The sequence below is a fragment of the Salvelinus fontinalis genome, unplaced genomic scaffold (genome assembly GCF_029448725.1).
Source record: "Salvelinus fontinalis isolate EN_2023a unplaced genomic scaffold, ASM2944872v1 scaffold_0591, whole genome shotgun sequence".
Classification (NCBI taxonomy): domain Eukaryota; kingdom Metazoa; phylum Chordata; class Actinopteri; order Salmoniformes; family Salmonidae; genus Salvelinus; species Salvelinus fontinalis.
In genome coordinates, this window is record NW_026600800.1 from 25,001 (window position 1) to 43,638 (window position 18,638).

At 46.1% G+C, this 18,638-nt stretch overlaps 1 protein-coding gene across 1 annotated transcript in view; it reads right to left on the reverse strand.

Moving 5' to 3' along the window:
• The window catches only part of LOC129846583 (IQ domain-containing protein E-like), a 35,180-nt gene that overhangs the window by 3,610 nt on the left and 12,932 nt on the right, over positions 1-18,638 (reverse strand). The window contains exons 7-16 of the mRNA XM_055914528.1: positions 14,689-14,739; positions 14,493-14,563; positions 13,879-13,951; positions 13,657-13,697; positions 12,816-12,967; positions 12,549-12,604; positions 12,026-12,276; positions 7,022-7,129; positions 6,617-6,788; positions 137-275 (exon numbers count right to left, since the gene is read on the reverse strand). Coding sequence (XP_055770503.1) covers positions 137-275; positions 6,617-6,788; positions 7,022-7,129; positions 12,026-12,276; positions 12,549-12,604; positions 12,816-12,967; positions 13,657-13,697; positions 13,879-13,951; positions 14,493-14,563; positions 14,689-14,739 — 1,114 coding nt within the window. The remainder of the gene's footprint in view (positions 1-136; positions 276-6,616; positions 6,789-7,021; positions 7,130-12,025; positions 12,277-12,548; positions 12,605-12,815; positions 12,968-13,656; positions 13,698-13,878; positions 13,952-14,492; positions 14,564-14,688; positions 14,740-18,638) is intronic.

Here is an 18,638-nt window from a genome sequence, read left to right on the forward strand (position 1 = left end):
GGGATTCAATCTGCAACCTTCGGTTACTAGTCCACCACTCTGACCACTAAGCTACCTGCCACCCCACAAACATTGTAGGTGTGTGTGTGTGTGTGTGTGTGTGTGTGTGTGTGTGTGTGTGTGTGTGTGTGTGTGTGTGTGTGTGTGTGTGTGTGTGTGTGTGTGTGTGTGTGTGTGACCTTGATGAGAGTGCTGGTGTGTGTGTCTTGGAGGTGAGCTATCTGGCTCTGTCTGAGGAGATGTCCTCTTATTGCTGACTGGACAAATACTGTGTCCTGGGAGAGGAGAGAGGAGAGAGGGGAGAGGGAGGAGAGAGAGGAGAGATGAGAGAGAGAGATGAGAGAGAGGAGAGGAGAGAGAAGAGGGAGGAGAGGGAGGAGAGGAGAGGGAGGAGAGAGGAGAGTGAGAAGAGAGGAGGGGGAAGAGAGAGGAGAGAGGAGAGAGGAGAGGGGGGAAGAGAGAGGAGAGAGGAGAGGAGAGAGAATGTACTTTATTAGTCCATATGAGATGGGCATTTGTCTTCATTCCCGTTCTGTGGTGGCCGCTGGCAGGTACAACACCTTATTTAGATGAACTATTTAAAATGTTTGTTTCTGGTTAGTTAGTTACAGTAATGAGTTAGTTAGTTACCCTTTCTCTGTTTCTGGTTAGTTAGTTACAGTAGTGAGTTAGTTAGTTACCCTTTCTCTGTGCTCCAGCCACTCTGTTCCTGGTTAGTTAGTTACAGTAATGAGTTAGTTAGTTACCCTTTCTCTGTTTCTGGTTAGTTAGTTACAGTAGTTAGTTAGTTAGTTAGTTACCCTTTCTCTGTGCTCCAGCCACTCTGTTCCTGGTTAGTTAGTTACAGTAGTTAGTTAGTTACCCTTTCTCTGTGCTCCATCCACTCTGTTTCTGGTTAGTTAGTTACAGTAATGAGTTAGTTAGTTACCCTTTCTCTGTTTCTGGTTAGTTAGTTACAGTAGTTAGTTAGTTAGTTAGTTACCCTTTCTCTGTTTCTGGTTAGTTAGTTAGTTACCCTTTCTCTGTGCTCCATCCACTCTGTTTCTGGTTAGTTAGTTACAGTAGTTAGTTAGTTACCCTTTCTCTGTGCTCCAGCCACTATGTTCCTGGTTAGCTAGTTACAGTAGTTAGTTAGTTACCCTTTCTCTGTGCTCCATCCACTCTGTTCCTGGTTAGCTAGTTACAGTAGTTAGTTAGTTACCCTTTCTCTGTGCTCCAGCCACTATGTTCCTGGTTAGTTAGTTACAGTAGTTAGTTAGTTAGTTACCCTTTCTCTGTGCTCCATCCACTCTGTTCCTGGTTAGTTAGTTACAGTAGTTAGTTAGTTACCCTTTCTCTGTGCTCCAGCCACTCTGTTCCTGGTTAGTTAGTTACAGTAGTTAGTTAGTTACCCTTTCTCTGTGCTCCAGCCACTCTGTTTCTGGTTAGTTAGTTACAGTAGTTAGTTAGTTACCCTTTCTCTGTGCTCCAGCCACTCTGTTTCTGGTTAGCTAGTTACAATAGTTAGTTAGTTAGTTACCCTTTCTCTGTGCTCCATCCACTCTGTTCCTGGTTAGCTAGTTACAGTAGTTAGTTAGTTACCCTTTCTCTGTACTCCATCCACTCTGTTTCTGGTTAGTTAGTTACAGTAGTTAGTTAGTTACAGTAGTTAGTTAGTTACCCTTTCTCTGTGCTCCGGCCACTCTGTTTCTGGTTAGTTAGTTACAGTAGTTAGTTAGTTACAGTAGTTAGTTAGTTACCCTTTCTCTGTGCTCCAGCCACTCTGTTTCTGGTTAGTTAGTTACAGTAGTTAGTTAGTTACAGTAGTTAGTTAGTTACCCTTTCTCTGTGCTCCATCCACTCTGTTTCTGGTTAGTTACAGTAGTTAGTTAGTTACCCTTTCTCTGTGCTCCATCCACTCTGTTTCTGGTTAGTTACAGTAGTTAGTTAGTTACCCTTTCTCTGTGCTCCAGCCACTCTGTTTCTGGTTAGTTAGTTACAGTAGTTAGTTAGTTACCCTTTCTCTGTGCTCCAGCCACTCTGTTTCTGGTTAGTTAGTTACAGTAGTTAGTTAGTTACCCTTTCTCTGTGCTCCAGCCACTCTGTTCCTGGTTAGTTAGTTACAGTAGTTAGTTAGTTAGTTAGTTACCCTTTCTCTGTGCTCCAGCCACTCTGTTCCTGGTTAGTTAGTTACAGTAGTTAGTTAGTTACCCTTTCTCTGTGCTCCATCCACTCTGTTTCTGGTTAGTTAGTTACAGTAATGAGTTAGTTAGTTACCCTTTCTCTGTTTCTGGTTAGTTAGTTACAGTAGTTAGTTAGTTACCCTTTCTCTGTGCTCCAGCCACTCTGTTTCTGGTTAGTTAGTTACAGTAGTTAGTTAGTTACCCTTTCTCTGTGCTCCATCCACTCTGTTCCTGGTTAGTTACTTACAGTAGTTAGTTACCCTTTCTCTGTGCTCCAGCCACTCTGTTCCTGGTTAGTTACAGTAGTTAGTTAGTTACCCTTTCTCTGTGCTCCAGCCACTCTGTTTCTGGTTAGTTAGTTACAGTAGTTAGTTAGTTACCCTTTCTCTGTGCTCCATCCACTCTGTTCCTGGTTAGTTAGTTAGTTACAGTAGTTAGTTAGTTACCCTTTCTCTGTGCTCCATCCACCCTGTTCCTGGTTAGTTACAGTAGTTAGTTAGTTACCCTTTCTCTGTGCTCCATCCACTCTGTTCCTGGTTAGTTAGTTACAGTAGTTAGTTAGTTACCCTTTCTCTGTGCTCCAGCCACTCTGTTTCTGGTTAGTTAGTTACAGTAGTTAGTTAGTTACCCTTTCTCTGTGCTCCAGCCACTCTGTTTCTGGTTAGTTAGTTACAGTAGTTAGTTAGTTACAGTAGTTAGTTAGTTACCCTTTCTCTGTGCTCCATCCACTCTGTTCCTGGTTAGTTAGTTACAGTAGTTAGTTAGTTACCCTTTCTCTGTGTTCCATCCACCCTGTTCCTGGTTAGTTACAGTAGTTAGTTAGTTACCCTTTCTCTGTGCTCCATCCACTCTGTTCCTGGTTAGTTAGTTACAGTAGTTAGTTATTTACCCTTTCTCTGTGCTCCAGCCACTCTGTTTCTGGTTAGTTAGTTACAGTAGTTAGTTAGTTACCCTTTCTCTGTGCTCCAGCCACTCTGTTTCTGGTTAGTTAGTTACAGTAGTTAGTTAGTTACAGTAGTTAGTTAGTTACCCTTTCTCTGTGCTCCATCCACCCTGTTCCTGGTTAGTTACAGTAGTTAGTTAGTTACCCTTTCTCTGTGCTCCATCCACCCTGTTCCTGGTTAGTTACAGTAGTTAGTTAGTTACCCTTTCTCTGTGCTCCATCCACTCTGTTTCTGGTTAGTTAGTTACAGTAGTTAGTTAGTTACAGTAGTTAGTTAGTTACCCTTTCTCTGTGCTCCAGCCACTCTGTTTCTGGTTAGTTACAGTAGTTAGTTAGTTACCCTTTCTCTGTGCTCCATCCACTCTGTTTCTGGTTAGTTAGTTACAGTAGTTAGTTAGTTACCCTTTCTCTGTGCTCCATCCACCCTGTTCCTGGTTAGTTACAGTAGTTAGTTAGTTACCCTTTCTCTGTGCTCCATCCACTCTGTTTCTGGTTAGTTAGTTACAGTAGTTAGTTAGTTACAGTAGTTAGTTAGTTACCCTTTCTCTGTGCTCCATCCACCCTGTTCCTGGTTAGTTACAGTAGTTAGTTAGTTACCCTTTCTCTGTGCTCCAGCCACTCTGTTTCTGGTTAGTTACAGTAGTTAGTTAGTTACCCTTTCTCTGTGCTCCATCCACTCTGTTTCTGGTTAGTTAGTTACAGTAATGAGTTAGTTAGTTACCCTTTCTCTGTTTCTGGTTAGTTAGTTACAGTAGTTAGTTAGTTAGTTAGTTACCCTTTCTCTGTGCTCCAGCCACTCTGTTTCTGGTTAGTTAGTTACAGTAGTTAGTTAGTTACCCTTTCTCTGTGCTCCATCCACTCTGTTCCTGGTTAGTTACTTACAGTAGTTAGTTACCCTTTCTCTGTGCTCCAGCCACTCTGTTCCTGGTTAGTTACAGTAGTTAGTTAGTTACCCTTTCTCTGTGCTCCAGCCACTCTGTTTCTGGTTAGTTAGTTACAGTAGTTAGTTAGTTACCCTTTCTCTGTGCTCCATCCACTCTGTTCCTGGTTAGTTAGTTAGTTACAGTAGTTAGTTAGTTACCCTTTCTCTGTGCTCCATCCACCCTGTTCCTGGTTAGTTACAGTAGTTAGTTAGTTACCCTTTCTCTGTGCTCCATCCACTCTGTTCCTGGTTAGTTAGTTACAGTAGTTAGTTAGTTACCCTTTCTCTGTGCTCCAGCCACTCTGTTTCTGGTTAGTTAGTTACAGTAGTTAGTTAGTTACCCTTTCTCTGTGCTCCAGCCACTCTGTTTCTGGTTAGTTAGTTACAGTAGTTAGTTAGTTACAGTAGTTAGTTAGTTACCCTTTCTCTGTGCTCCATCCACTCTGTTCCTGGTTAGTTAGTTACAGTAGTTAGTTAGTTACCCTTTCTCTGTGTTCCATCCACCCTGTTCCTGGTTAGTTACAGTAGTTAGTTAGTTACCCTTTCTCTGTGCTCCATCCACTCTGTTCCTGGTTAGTTAGTTACAGTAGTTAGTTATTTACCCTTTCTCTGTGCTCCAGCCACTCTGTTTCTGGTTAGTTAGTTACAGTAGTTAGTTAGTTACAGTAGTTAGTTAGTTACCCTTTCTCTGTGCTCCATCCACCCTGTTTCTGGTTAGTTAGTTACAGTAGTTAGTTAGTTACAGTAGTTAGTTAGTTACCCTTTCTCTGTGCTCCATCCACCCTGTTCCTGGTTAGTTACAGTAGTTAGTTAGTTACCCTTTCTCTGTGCTCCATCCACCCTGTTCCTGGTTAGTTACAGTAGTTAGTTAGTTACCCTTTCTCTGTGCTCCATCCACTCTGTTTCTGGTTAGTTAGTTACAGTAGTTAGTTAGTTACAGTAGTTAGTTAGTTACCCTTTCTCTGTGCTCCAGCCACTCTGTTTCTGGTTAGTTACAGTAGTTAGTTAGTTACCCTTTCTCTGTGCTCCATCCACTCTGTTTCTGGTTAGTTAGTTACAGTAGTTAGTTAGTTACCCTTTCTCTGTGCTCCATCCACCCTGTTCCTGGTTAGTTACAGTAGTTAGTTAGTTACCCTTTCTCTGTGCTCCATCCACTCTGTTTCTGGTTAGTTAGTTACAGTAGTTAGTTAGTTACAGTAGTTAGTTAGTTACCCTTTCTCTGTGCTCCATCCACCCTGTTCCTGGTTAGTTACAGTAGTTAGTTAGTTACCCTTTCTCTGTGCTCCAGCCACTCTGTTTCTGGTTAGTTACAGTAGTTAGTTAGTTACCCTTTCTCTGTGCTCCATCCACTCTGTTTCTGGTTAGTTAGTTACAGTAGTTAGTTAGTTACAGTAGTTAGTTAGTTACCCTTTCTCTGTGCTCCATCCACCCTGTTCCTGGTTAGTTACAGTAATTAGTTAGTTACCCTTTCTCTGTGCTCCATCCACTCTGTTTCTGGTTAGTTAGTTACAGTAGTTAGTTAGTTACAGTAGTTAGTTAGTTACCCTTTCTCTGTGCTCCAGCCACTCTGTTCCTGGTTAGTTAGTTACAGTAGTTAGTTAGTTACAGTAGTTAGTTAGTTACCCTTTCTCTGTGCTCCAGCCACTCTGTTCCTGGTTAGTTAGTTACAGTAGTTAGTTAGTTACAGTAGTTAGTTAGTTACCCTTTCTCTGTGCTCCATCCACTCTGTTTCTGGTTAGTTACAGTAGTTAGTTAGTTACCCTTTCTCTGTGCTCCATCCACTCTGTTTCTGGTTAGTTAGTTACAGTAGTTAGTTAGTTACCCTTTCTCTGTGCTCCATCCACCCTGTTCCTGGTTAGTTACAGTAGTTAGTTAGTTACCCTTTCTCTGTGCTCCATCCACTCTGTTTCTGGTTAGTTAGTTACAGTAGTTAGTTAGTTAGTTACAGTAGTTAGTTAGTTACCCTTTCTCTGTGCTCCAGCCACTCTGTTCCTGGTTAGTTAGTTACAGTAGTTAGTTAGTTACAGTAGTTAGTTAGTTACCCTTTCTCTGTGCTCCATCCACTCTGTTTCTGGTTAGTTACAGTAGTTAGTTAGTTACCCTTTCTCTGTGCTCCAGCCACTCTGTTTCTGGTTAGTTAGTTACAGTAGTTAGTTAGTTACCCTTTCTCTGTGCTCCAGCCACTCTGTTTCTGGTTAGTTAGTTACAGTAGTTAGTTAGTTACCCTTTCTCTGTGCTCCAGCCACTCTGTTTCTGGTTAGTTAGTTACAGTAGTTAGTTAGTTACAGTAGTTAGTTAGTTACCCTTTCTCTGTGCTCCATCCACTCTGTTCCTGGTTAGTTAGTTACAGTAGTTAGTTAGTTACCCTTTCTCTGTGCTCCAGCCACTCTGTTTCTGGTTAGTTAGTTACAGTAGTTAGTTAGTTACAGTAGTTAGTTAGTTAGTTACCCTTTCTCTGTGCTCCATCCACCCTGTTCCTGGTTAGTTAGTTACAGTAGTTAGTTAGTTACAGTAGTTAGTTAGTTACCCTTTCTCTGTGCTCCAGCCACTCTGTTTCTGGTTAGTTAGTTACAGTAGTTAGTTAGTTACCCTTTCTCTGTGCTCCAGCCACTCTCTCTGGATCACCCTAGCTGCCCTTTCCTTCTCCTCCCTCCCTTCTGGGTTCTCCTTCCGGTTCTCCTGGTTCTGTTCTTCTCCAGTCCATCTCTTCTTCTCCTCCTCCAGGGTTTGTATCTTCACGGTCAGCTGTTCTCTCTCCAGTCTGGACAAGAGGAGGAAAATCAGACGAGTAGAAAGGTTTCCATGGAAACGTCACGGCACAGACACACAGAGAGAAGAAGTTTCCATACAACCTCTGTGGGCATGTCACAGTGGTTATAAGCCTGTAGTAAACAGTTAAAGTAGTATCTCTGTCATGTTGGATGTAAACACCATTCATTGTGTAGTAGTGTATTCCCCAGTCAGGACGTTCAGGTTGAACTGGGAGATACATACAGGTAGAGCTGTGTTTCCTTCTCATGATCACTCCTTCGTTCATTCTTCCTCCTCTCCGTCTCTTCCTCTTCCTGCTCTCTTTCAGCCATCAGTCGTCTCAGCTCCCGTCTGAAAACAGAAGATTCAACCATCAGTCGTCTCAGCTCCCGTCTGAAAACAGAAGATTCAGCCATCAGTCGTCTCAGCTCCCGTCTGAAAACAGAAGATTCAAACCATCAGTCGTCTCAGCTCCCGTCTGAAAACAGAAGATTCAACCAATCAGTCGTCTCAGCTCCCGTCTGAAAACAGAAGATTCAACCATCAGTCGTCTCAGCTCCCGTCTGAAAACAGAAGGTTCAACCATCAGTCGTCTCAGCTCCCGTCTGAAAACAGAAGATTCAGCCATCAGTCGTCTCAGCTCCCGTCTGAAAACAGAAGATTCAACCATCAGTCGTCTCAGCTCCCGTCTGAAAACAGAAGGTTCAGCCATCAGTCGTCTCAGCTCCCGTCTGAAAACAGAAGATTCAGCCATCAGTCGTCTCAGCTCCCGTCTGAAAACAGAAGATTCAGCCATCAGTCGTCTCAGCTCCCGTCTGAAAACAGAAGATTCAACCATCAGTCGTCTCAGCTCCCGTCTGAAAACAGAAGATTCAACCATCAGTCGTCTCAGCTCCCGTCTGAAAACAGAAGGTTCAACCATCAGTCGTCTCAGTTCCCGTCTGAAAACAGAAGGTTCAACCATCAGTCGTCTCAGTTCCCGTCTGAAAACAGAAGATTCAACCATCAGTCGTCTCAGCTCCCGTCTGAAAACAGAAGATTCAACCATCAGTCGTCGCAGCTCCCGTCTGAAAACAGAAGGTTCAACCATCAGTCGTCTCAGCTCCCGTCTGAAAACAGAAGATTCAACCATCAGTCGTCTCAGCTCCCGTCTGAAAACAGAAGGTTCAACCATCAGTCGTCTCAGCTCCCGTCTGAAAACAGAAGGTTCAACCATCAGTCGTCTCAGCTCCCGTCTGAAAACAGAAGGTTCAACCATCAGTCGTCTCAGCTCCCGTCTGAAAACAGAAGGTTCAACCATCAGTCGTCTCAGCTCCCGTCTGAAAACAGAAGGTTCAACCATCAGTCGTCTCAGTTCCCGTCTGAAAACAGAAGGTTCAACCATCAGTCGTCTCAGTTCCCGTCTGAAAACAGAAGGTTCAACCATCAGTCGTCTCAGCTCCCGTCTGAAAACAGAAGATTCAACCATCAGTCGTCTCAGCTCCCGTCTGAAAACAGAAGGTTCAACCATCAGTCGTCTCAGCTCCCGTCTGAAAACAGAAGATTCAACCATCAGTCGTCTCAGCTCCCGTCTGAAAACAGAAGGTTCAACCATCAGTCGTCTCAGCTCCCGTCTGAAAACAGAAGATTCAGCCAATCAGTCGTCTCAGCTCCCGTCTGAAAACAGAAGATTCAACCATCAGTCGTCTCAGCTCCCGTCTGAAAACAGAAGATTCCGCCATCAGTCGTCTCAGCTCCCGTCTGAAAACAGAAGGTTCAACCATCAGTCGTCTCAGCTCCCGTCTGAAAACAGAAGATTCAACCATCAGTCGTCTCAGCTCCCGTCTGAAAACAGAAGGTTCAACCAATCAGTCGTCTCAGCTCCCGTCTGAAAACAGAAGATTCAACCATCAGTCGTCTCAGCTCCCGTCTGAAAACAGAAGATTCAACCATCAGTCGTTTCAGCTCCCGTCTGAAAACAGAAGGTTCAACCATCAGTCGTCTCAGCTCCCGTCTGAAAACAGAAGATTCAGCCATCAGTCGTCTCAGCTCCCGTCTGAAAACAGAAGATTCAGCCATCAGTCGTCTCAGCTCCCGTCTGAAAACAGAAGGTTCAACCATCAGTCGTCTCAGCTCCCGTCTGAAAACAGAAGATTCAACCATCAGTCGTCTCAGCTCCCGTCTGAAAACAGAAGATTCAACCATCAGTCGTCTCAGCTCCCGTCTGAAAACAGAAGGTTCAACCATCAGTCGTCTCAGTTCCCGTCTGAAAACAGAAGATTCAACCATCAGTCGTCTCAGCTCCCGTCTGAAAACAGAAGGTTCAACCATCAGTCGTCTCAGCTCCCGTCTGAAAACAGAAGATTCAACCATCAGTCGTCTCAGCTCCCGTCTGAAAACAAAAGATTCAGCCAATCAGTCGTCTCAGCTCCCGTCTGAAGACAGAAGATTCAACCATCAGTCGTCTCAGCTCCCGTCTGAAAACAGAAGATTCAGCCATCAGTCGTCTCAGCTCCCGTCTGAAAACAGAAGATTCAACCATCAGTCATCTCAGCTCCCGTCTGAAAACAGAAGGTTCAACCATCAGTCGTCTCAGTTCCCGTCTGAAAACAGAAGGTTCAACCATCAGTCGTCTCAGCTCCCGTCTGAAAACAGAAGGTTCAACCATCAGTCGTCTCAGCTCCCGTCTGAAAACAGAAGATTCAACCATCAGTCGTCTCAGCTCCCGTCTGAAAACAGAAGGTTCAACCATCAGTCGTCTCAGCTCCCGTCTGAAAACAGAAGGTTCAGCCATCAGTCGTCTCAGCTCCCGTCTGAAAACAGAAGGTTCAACCATCAGTCGTCTCAGCTCCCGTCTGAAAACAGAAGGTTCAGCCATCAGTCGTTTCAGCTCCCGTCTGAAAACAGAAGATTCAACCATCAGTCGTCTCGGCTCCCGTCTGAAAACAGAAGATTCAACCATCAGTCGTCTCGGCTCCCGTCTGAAAACAGAAGGTTCAACCATCAGTCGTCTCAGTTCCCGTCTGATAACAGAAGATTCAACCATCAGTCGTCTCAGTTCCCGTCTGAAAACAGAAGGTTCAACCATCAGTCGTCTCAGCTCCCGTCTGAAAACAGAAGGTTCAACCATCAGTCGTCTCAGCTCCCGTCTGAAAACAGAAGGTTCAACCATCAGTCGTCTCAGCTCCCGTCTGAAAACAGAAGATTCAACCATCAGTCGTCTCAGCTCCCGTCTGAAAACAGAAGGTTCAGCCATCAGTCGTCTCAGCTCCCGTCTGAAAACAGAAGGTTCAACCATCAGTCGTCTCAGCTCCCGTCTGAAAACAGAAGGTTCAACCATCAGTCGTCTCAGCTCCCGTCTGAAAACAGAAGATTCAACCATCAGTCGTCTCAGCTCCCGTCTGAAAACAGAAGGTTCAGCCATCAGTCGTCTCAGCTCCCGTCTGAAAACAGAAGGTTCAACCATCAGTCGTCTCAGCTCCCGTCTGAAAACAGAAGATTCAACCATCAGTCGTCTCAGCTCCCGTCTGAAAACAGAAGATTCAGCCATCAGTCGTCTCAGCTCCCGTCTGAAAACAGAAGGTTCAACCATCAGTCGTCTCAGCTCCCGTCTGAAAACAGAAGATTCAACCATCAGTCGTTTCAGCTCCCGTCTGAAAACAGAAGGTTCAACCATCAGTCGTCTCAGCTCCCGTCTGAAAACAGAAGATTCAACCATCAGTCGTCTCAGCTCCCGTCTGAAAACAGAAGATTCAGCCATCAGTCGTCTCAGCTCCCGTCTGAAAACAGAAGGTTCAACCATCAGTCGTCTCAGCTCCCGTCTGAAAACAGAAGATTCAACCATCAGTCGTCTCAGCTCCCGTCTGAAAACAGAAGATTCAACCATCAGTCGTCTCAGCTCCCGTCTGAAAACAGAAGGTTCAACCATCAGTCGTCTCAGTTCCCGTCTGAAAACAGAAGATTCAACCATCAGTCGTCTCAGCTCCCGTCTGAAAACAGAAGGTTCAACCATCAGTCGTCTCAGCTCCCGTCTGAAAACAGAAGATTCAACCATCAGTCGTCTCAGCTCCCGTCTGAAAACAAAAGATTCAGCCAATCAGTCGTCTCAGCTCCCGTCTGAAGACAGAAGATTCAACCATCAGTCGTCTCAGCTCCCGTCTGAAAACAGAAGATTCAGCCATCAGTCGTCTCAGCTCCCGTCTGAAAACAGAAGATTCAACCATCAGTCGTCTCAGCTCCCGTCTGAAAACAGAAGATTCAAGCATCAGTCGTCTCAGCTCCCGTCTGAAAACAGAAGATTCAACCATCAGTCGTCTCAGCTCCCGTCTGAAAACAGAAGGTTCAACCATCAGTCGTCTCAGCTCCCGTCTGAGAACAGAAGATTCAAACCATCAGTCGTCTCAGCTCCCGTCTGAAAACAGAAGGTTCAACCATCAGTCGTCTCAGCTCCTCTCTGAAAACAGAAGATTCAACCATCAGTCGTCTCAGTTCCCGTCTGAAAACAGAAGGTTCAACCATCAGTCGTCTCAGCTCCCGTCTGAAAACAGAAGGTTCAACCATCAGTCGTCTCAGCTCCCGTCTGAAAACAGAAGGTTCAACCATCAGTCGTCTCAGCTCCCGTCTGAAAACAGAAGGTTCAACCATCAGTCGTCTCAGCTCCCGTCTGAAAACAGAAGGTTCAACCATCATTCGTCTCAGCTCCCGTCTGAAAACAGAAGATTCAACCATCAGTCGTCTCAGTTCCCGTCTGAAAACAGAAGATTCAACCATCAGTCGTCTCAGCTCCCGTCTGAAAACAGAAGGTTCAACCATCAGTCGTCTCAGCTCCCGTCTGAAAACAGAAGGTTCAACCATCAGTCGTCTCAGCTCCCGTCTGAAAACAGAAGGTTCAACCATCAGTCGTCTCAGCTCCCGTCTGAAAACAGAAGGTTCAACCATCAGTCGTCTCAGCTCCCGTCTGAAAACAGAAGGTTCAACCATCAGTTGTCTCAGCTCCCGTCTGAAAACAGAAGATTCAACCATCAGTCGTCTCAGCTCCCGTCTGAAAACAGAAGATTCAACCATCAGTCATCTCAGCTCCCGTCTGAAAACAGAAGATTCAAACCATCAGTCGTCTCAGCTCCCGTCTGAAAACAGAAGATTCTAAACATATTCTCAAAACTAAGAACACCAATAACCAGATATCAAACATTCTATTGCAATCACTGGTGATTTCCCATTTCAATTTCCCATACTGCATTGCTGTAGTCATAGTAGCGTCTCTCTTACTCTCTATCGGTCAGCGTCTCCTGTAGCTCCGCCTTCTCCTGCTCCAGTTGTCTGACACACCCCTTCAGACGGACAAACCCCTCCCCTTCCTGTTGGGTGTTTCCCACTGCAACGCCCCCTTCCGTTGTTACGGTGGTTATCCCCGGCGTCGTAGCAACCTCTGTCTCCGTGGGCGTGGTGTGGGTGTCAGTCTGGACTGGTCTGTCCACCCCACTCCTCCTGGCCGGGGCTCTCCTCCCCTCCTCTAACCTCTAAGACAGGAAGGGAGAGGGAGTGTTAACGTGTGTGTGTGTGTGTGTGTGTGTGTGTGTGTGTGTGTGTGTGTGTGTGTGTGTGTGTGTGTGTGTGTGTGTGTGTGTGTGTGAGCCACAAGACTGTGTTATCCCCCTGGGCTAAAGCCTAGGTTACTCCCTCCATTCCACTGTGTAGGACCAACCAGGAGACAGGAGAAAGCCTAGGTTACTCCCTCCATTCCACTGTGTAGGACCAACCAGGAGACAGGAGAAAGCCTCCATCTACTCACCGTCTCCAGTTCCACCAGTCTCCTCAACACTCTCTGTTTGCTCCAGTCTTTGTAGGCTGAAACACAAGTGCAACAAATCATCGACTAGACATACTATGAATACAGGAGATTGGGCCATTTGTTATTTAACCTTTGACCCTGCTGTGTTGTGTTGATTTCCTCAAAGTGTGTGTGTGTGTGTGTGTGTGTGTGTGTGTGTGTGTGTGTGTGTGTGTGTGTGTGTGTGTGTGTGTGTGTGTGTGTGTGTGTGTGTGTGTGTGTGAGAACCTTTCAGCCCACTGGCTGGACTGTCTGTGTTGACTTCCTCTCTCAGTGTGTGGTTCTCCTGCTGTAGCTGTTTCAGGTTCTCTGATAGACGCAGAACCGTAGAGCTTAGAACCTTCTGCTTCCTCTGAGAACCTTTACTCTCTGCTCTACTGCTACAGAGGGAGAGGAGAGAGAGAATAGAGAGGGGAAGGAGAGAAAGAGAGACCGAGATAGGAGAGAGAGAGAGAGACAGAGACAGAGAGACAGAGAGAGAGCGAGGGGGAGAAGGAGAAGGAGAGAGAGAATAGAGGGGAAGGAGAGAAAGAGAGACCAAGATAGGAGAGAGAGAGACAGAGACAGAGACAGAGAGAGAGCGAGGGGGAGAAGGAGAAGGAGAAATAAAGAAATATAGAGAAAGAGAGAGAGAAGGAGAGGGAGAGCGAGAGAGAGAGACAGAGAGAGAGAGAGAGAGAGAGCGAGGGGGAGAAGGAGAAGGAGAAGGAGAAATAAAGAAATATAGAGAAAGAGAGAGAGACAGAGAGAGAGAGAGAGAGAGAGACAGAGAGAGAGAGAGAGCGAGGGGGAGAAGGAGAAGGAGAGAGAGAAATAAAGAAATATAGAGAAAGAGAGAAGAGGGTGTGAGATTGAACAGGAAGTGAACAGGTCTGTGAAGGAGGTGAGCGGTTAAGAGCGTTGGGCCAGTAACTGAAATGTCGCTGGTTCAAATCCCGAGCCGACTAGGTGCAACATATCTGTCCATGTGCCCTTGATCAAGGCACTTAACCCTAATTGCTCCTGTAAGTCGCTCTGGATAAGAGCTTCTGCCAAGTGACTAAAATGTAAACATTTTTACTTTCTGTACCTTTTCTCTGTTGCGTCCAATATCATCCTCAGTCTCTGAATCTGGAGAATACACACACACACACACACACACAGACACACAGACAGACAGACAGACAGACAGACAGACAGACAGACAGACAGACAGACAGACAGACAGACAGACACACACACGTTAGCACCAGAAAAGATGACGTTCAAGTAGAAACATCTCACTGCACTAGAACAGAGAGCAAAGATGTACCTCCTCAAAGTAGGTCTCCACTGTGATCTTCAACTCCTCCAGATTAGTGGTCTGCAGCTCACTCTGCAGTTTGCTGTTACAACGGGACATGACAGGTTGATGGTGACACTACTCATCTTGGTTTTATAACAACGATACATCAAACATCATCTATTAGTGATGGAGCTTTCCATCTGGGAACTCTGGGAAACGAGATGCTGCATCTCAACATGTCTAATGAATAAATACATTCAGAAAGAGACAGACAGACAGACAGGCACAGACAGACAGATACACAGACAGGCACAGAAAGACAGATACACAGACAGACAGATACACAGACAGGCACAGACAGACAGGCACATACACAGACAGACAGATACACAGACAGGCACACAGGCACAGACAGACAGACAGACAGGCACATACACAGACAGACAGACAGACAGACAGACAGACAGACAGACAGACAGACAGACAGACAGACAGACAGACAGACAGACAGACATACAGACAGGCACAGACAGACAGGCAGGCACAGACAGACAGGCACAAACAGAGAGACAGACAGACAGCCACAGACAGACAGCCACAGACAGACAGACAGACAGACAGACAGACACAGACAGACTTACGTCACAGTGTTCTCCTTCTCTCTACACTGCTGTTCCAGCTTCAGGATTCTCTGTTTCAGTCCATTAACAACCTGCAGGACAATGTCAATCAACACCTTCCTACAACACACACACACACACACACACACACACACAGAGACACACACACACACACACACACACACACACACACACACACACACACACAGACACTTACCAGGCTCCCCTGGTGTTTCTTGTCCACCAGACCCAGTGTGTACTCCGGTCCCTGTGGAGGGAAACAACAGGCTCAGATCAGCTAGAGAGACCTCCATGGAGTCACTATGATCTGTTACAGAGACCTCCATGGAGTCACTATGATCTGTTACAGAGACCTCCATGGAGTCACTATGATCTGTTACAGAGACCTCCATGGAGTCACTATGATCTGTTACAGAGACCTCCATGGAGTCACTATGATCTGTTACAGAGACCTCCATGGAGTCACTATGATCTGTTACAGAGACCTCCATGGAGTCACTATGATCTGTTACAGAGACCTCCATGGAGTCACTATGATCTGTTACAGAGACCTCCATGGAGTCACTATGATCTGTTACAGAGACCTCCATGGAGTCACTATGATCTGTTACAGAGACCTCCATGGAGTCACTATGATCTGTTACAGAGACCTCCATGGAGTCACTATGATCTGTTACAGAGACCTCCATGGAGTCACTATGATCTGTTACAGAGACCTCCATGGAGTCACTATGATCTGTTACAGAGACCTCCATGGAGTCACTATGATCTGTTACAGAGACCTCCATGGAGTCACTATGATCTGTTACAGAGACCTCCATGGAGTCACTATGATCTGTTACAGAGACCTCCATGGAGTCACTATGATCTGTTACAGAGACCTCCGTGGAGTCACTATGATCTGTTACAGAGACCTCCGTGGAGTCACTATGATCTGTTACAGAGACCCCCGTGGAGTCACTATGATCTGTTACAGAGACCTCCGTGGAGTCACTATGATCTGTTACAGGGACCTCCGTGGAGTCACTATGATCTGTTACAGAGACCTCCGTGGAGTCACTATGATCTGTTACAGAGACCTCCGTGGAGTCACTATAATCTGTTACAGAGACCTCCGTGGAGTCACTATGATATGTTACAGAGACCTCCATGGAGTCACTATGATCTGTTACAGAGACCTCCATGGAGTCACTATTTTTTATTTTATTTTTTTTTTATTTTTTTATTTTTTTCACCTTTATTTAACCAGGTAGGCTAGTTGAGAACAAGTTCTCATTTGCAACCGCGACCTGGCCAAGATAAAGCATAGCAGTGTGAACAGACAACACAGAGTTACACATGGAGTAAACAATAAACAAGTCAATAACATGGTAGAAAAAAAAGAGAATCTATATACAATGTGTGCAAAAGGCACACAGGTAGGCAATAAATCGAATAATTACAATTTAGCAGATTAACACTGGAGTGATAAATCATCAGATGATCATGTGCAAGAAGAGATACTGGTGTGCAAAAGAGCAGAAAAGTAAATAAATAAAAGCAGTATGGGGGGTGAGGTAGGTAAAATGGGTGGGTAGTTTACAGATGGACTATGTACAGCTGCAGCGATCGGTTAGCTGCTCGGATAGCAGGTTTTTAAAGTTGTTGAGGGAGATAAAAGTCTCCAACTTCAGAGATTTTTGCAATTCGTTCCAGTCGCAGGCAGCAGAGAACTGGAAGGAAAGGCGTCCAAATGAGGTTTTGGCTTTAGGGATGATCAGTGAGATACACCTGCTGGAGCGCGTGTTGCGGGTGGGTGTAGCCATCGTGACCAGTGAACTGAGATAAGGCGGCACTTTACCTAGCATAGCCTTGTAGATGACCTGGAGCCAGTGGGTCTGACGACGAACATGTAGCGAGGGCCAGCCGACTAGGGCATACAGGTCGCAGTGGTGGGTCGTATAAGGTGCTTTAGTAACAAAACGAATGGCACTGTGATAAACTGCATCCAGTTTGCTGAGTAGAGTATTGGAAGCTATTTTGTAGATGACATCGCCGAAGTCGAGGATCGGTAGGATAGTCAGTTTTACTAGGGTAAGTTTGGCGGCGTAAGTGAAGGAGGCTTTGTTGCGGAATAGAAAGCCGATTCTTGCTTTGATTTTGGATTGGAGATGTTTGATATGAGTCTGGAAGGAGAGTTTGCAGTCTAGCCAGACACCTAGGTACTTATAGATGTCCACATATTCTAGGTCGGAACCGTCCAGGGTGGTGATGCTAGTCGGGCGTGCGGGTGCAGGCAGCGAACGGTTGAAAAGCATGCATTTGGTTTTACTAGCGTTTAAGAGCAGTTGGAGGCCACGGAAGGAGTGTTGTATGGCATTGAAGCTCGTTTGGAGGTTAGATAGCACAGTGTCCAAGGAAGGGCCGGAAGTATATAGAATGGTGTCGTCTGCGTAGAGGTGGATCAGGGAATCGCCCGCAGCAAGAGCAACATCATTGATGTATACAGAGAAAAGAGTCGGCCCGAGAATTGAACCCTGTGGTACCCCCATAGAGACTGCCAGAGGACCGGACAACATGCCCTCCGATTTGACACACTGAACTCTGTCTGCAAAGTAGTTGGTGAACCAGGCAAGGCAGTCATTAGAAAAACCGAGGCTACTGAGTCTGCCGATAAGAATATGGTGATTGACAGAGTCGAAAGCCTTGGCCAGGTCGATGAAGACGGCTGCACAGTAATGTCTTTTATCGATGGCGGTTATGATATCGTTTAGTACCTTGAGCGTGGCTGAGGTGCACCCATGACCGGCTCGGAAACCGGATTGCACAGCGGAGAAGGTACGGTGGGATTCGAGATGGTCAGTGATCTGTTTGTTGACTTGGCTTTCGAAGACCTTAGATAGGCAGGGCAGGATGGATATAGGTCTGTAACAGTTTGGGTCCAGGGTGTCTCCCCCTTTGAAGAGGGGGATGACCGCGGCAGCTTTCCAATCCTTGGGGATCTCAGATGTTACGAAGGAGAGGTTGAACAGGCTGGTGATAGGGGGTGCGACAATGGCGGCGGACAGTTTCAGAAATAGGGGGTCCAGATTGTCAAGCCCAGCTGATTTGTATGGGTCCAGGTTTTCCAGCTCTTTCAGAACATCTGCTATCTGGATTTGGGTAAAGGAGAAGCTGGGGAGGCTTGGGCGAGTAGCAGCGGGGGGGGCGGGGCTGTTGGCCAAGGTTGGAGTCGCCAGGAGGAAGGCATGGCCAGCCATTGAGAAATGCTTGTTGAAGTCTTCGATTATCATGGATTTATCGGTGGTGACCGTGTTACCTAGCCTCAGTGCAGTGGGCAGCTGGGAGGAGGTGCTCTTGTTCTCCATGGACTTTACAGTATCCCAGAACTTTTTGGAGTTAGAGCTACAGGATGCAAATTTCTGCTTGAAAAAGCTGGCCTTTGCTTTCCTGACTGACTGCGTGTATTGGTTCCTGACTTCCCTGAACAGTTGCATATCGCGGGGGCTCTTCGATGCTATTGCAGTTCGCCACAGGATGTTTTTGTGCTGGTCGAGGGCAGTCAGGTCTGGAGTGAACCAAGGGCTATATCTGTTCTTGGTTCTGCATTTTTTGAACGGAGCATGCTTGTCTAATATGGTGAGGAAGTAACATTTAAAGAATGACCAGGCATCCTCAACTGACGGGATGAGGTCAATATCCTTCCAGGGTACCCGGGCCAGGTCGATTAGAAAGGCCTGCTCGCAGAAGTGTTTTAGGGAGCGTTTGACAGTGATGAGGGGTGGTCGTTTGACCGCGGACCCGTGGCGGATACAGGCAATGAGGCAGTGATCGCTGAGATCTTGATTGAAGACAGCAGAGGTGTATTTGGAGGGCAGGTTGGTCAGGATAATGTCTATTAGGGTGCCCATGTTTACGGATTTAGGGTTGTACCTGGTGGGTTCCTTGATGATTTGTGTGAGATTGAGGGCATCAAGCTTGGATTGTAGGACTGCCGGGGTGTTAAGCATATCCCAGTTTAGGTCACCTAACAGAACAAACTCTGAAGCTAGATGGGGAGCGATCAATTCACAGATGGTGTCCAGGGCACAGCTGGGAGCTGAGGGGGGTCGGTAGCAGGCGGCAACAGTGAGAGACTTATTTCTGGAGAGATTAATTTTTAAAATT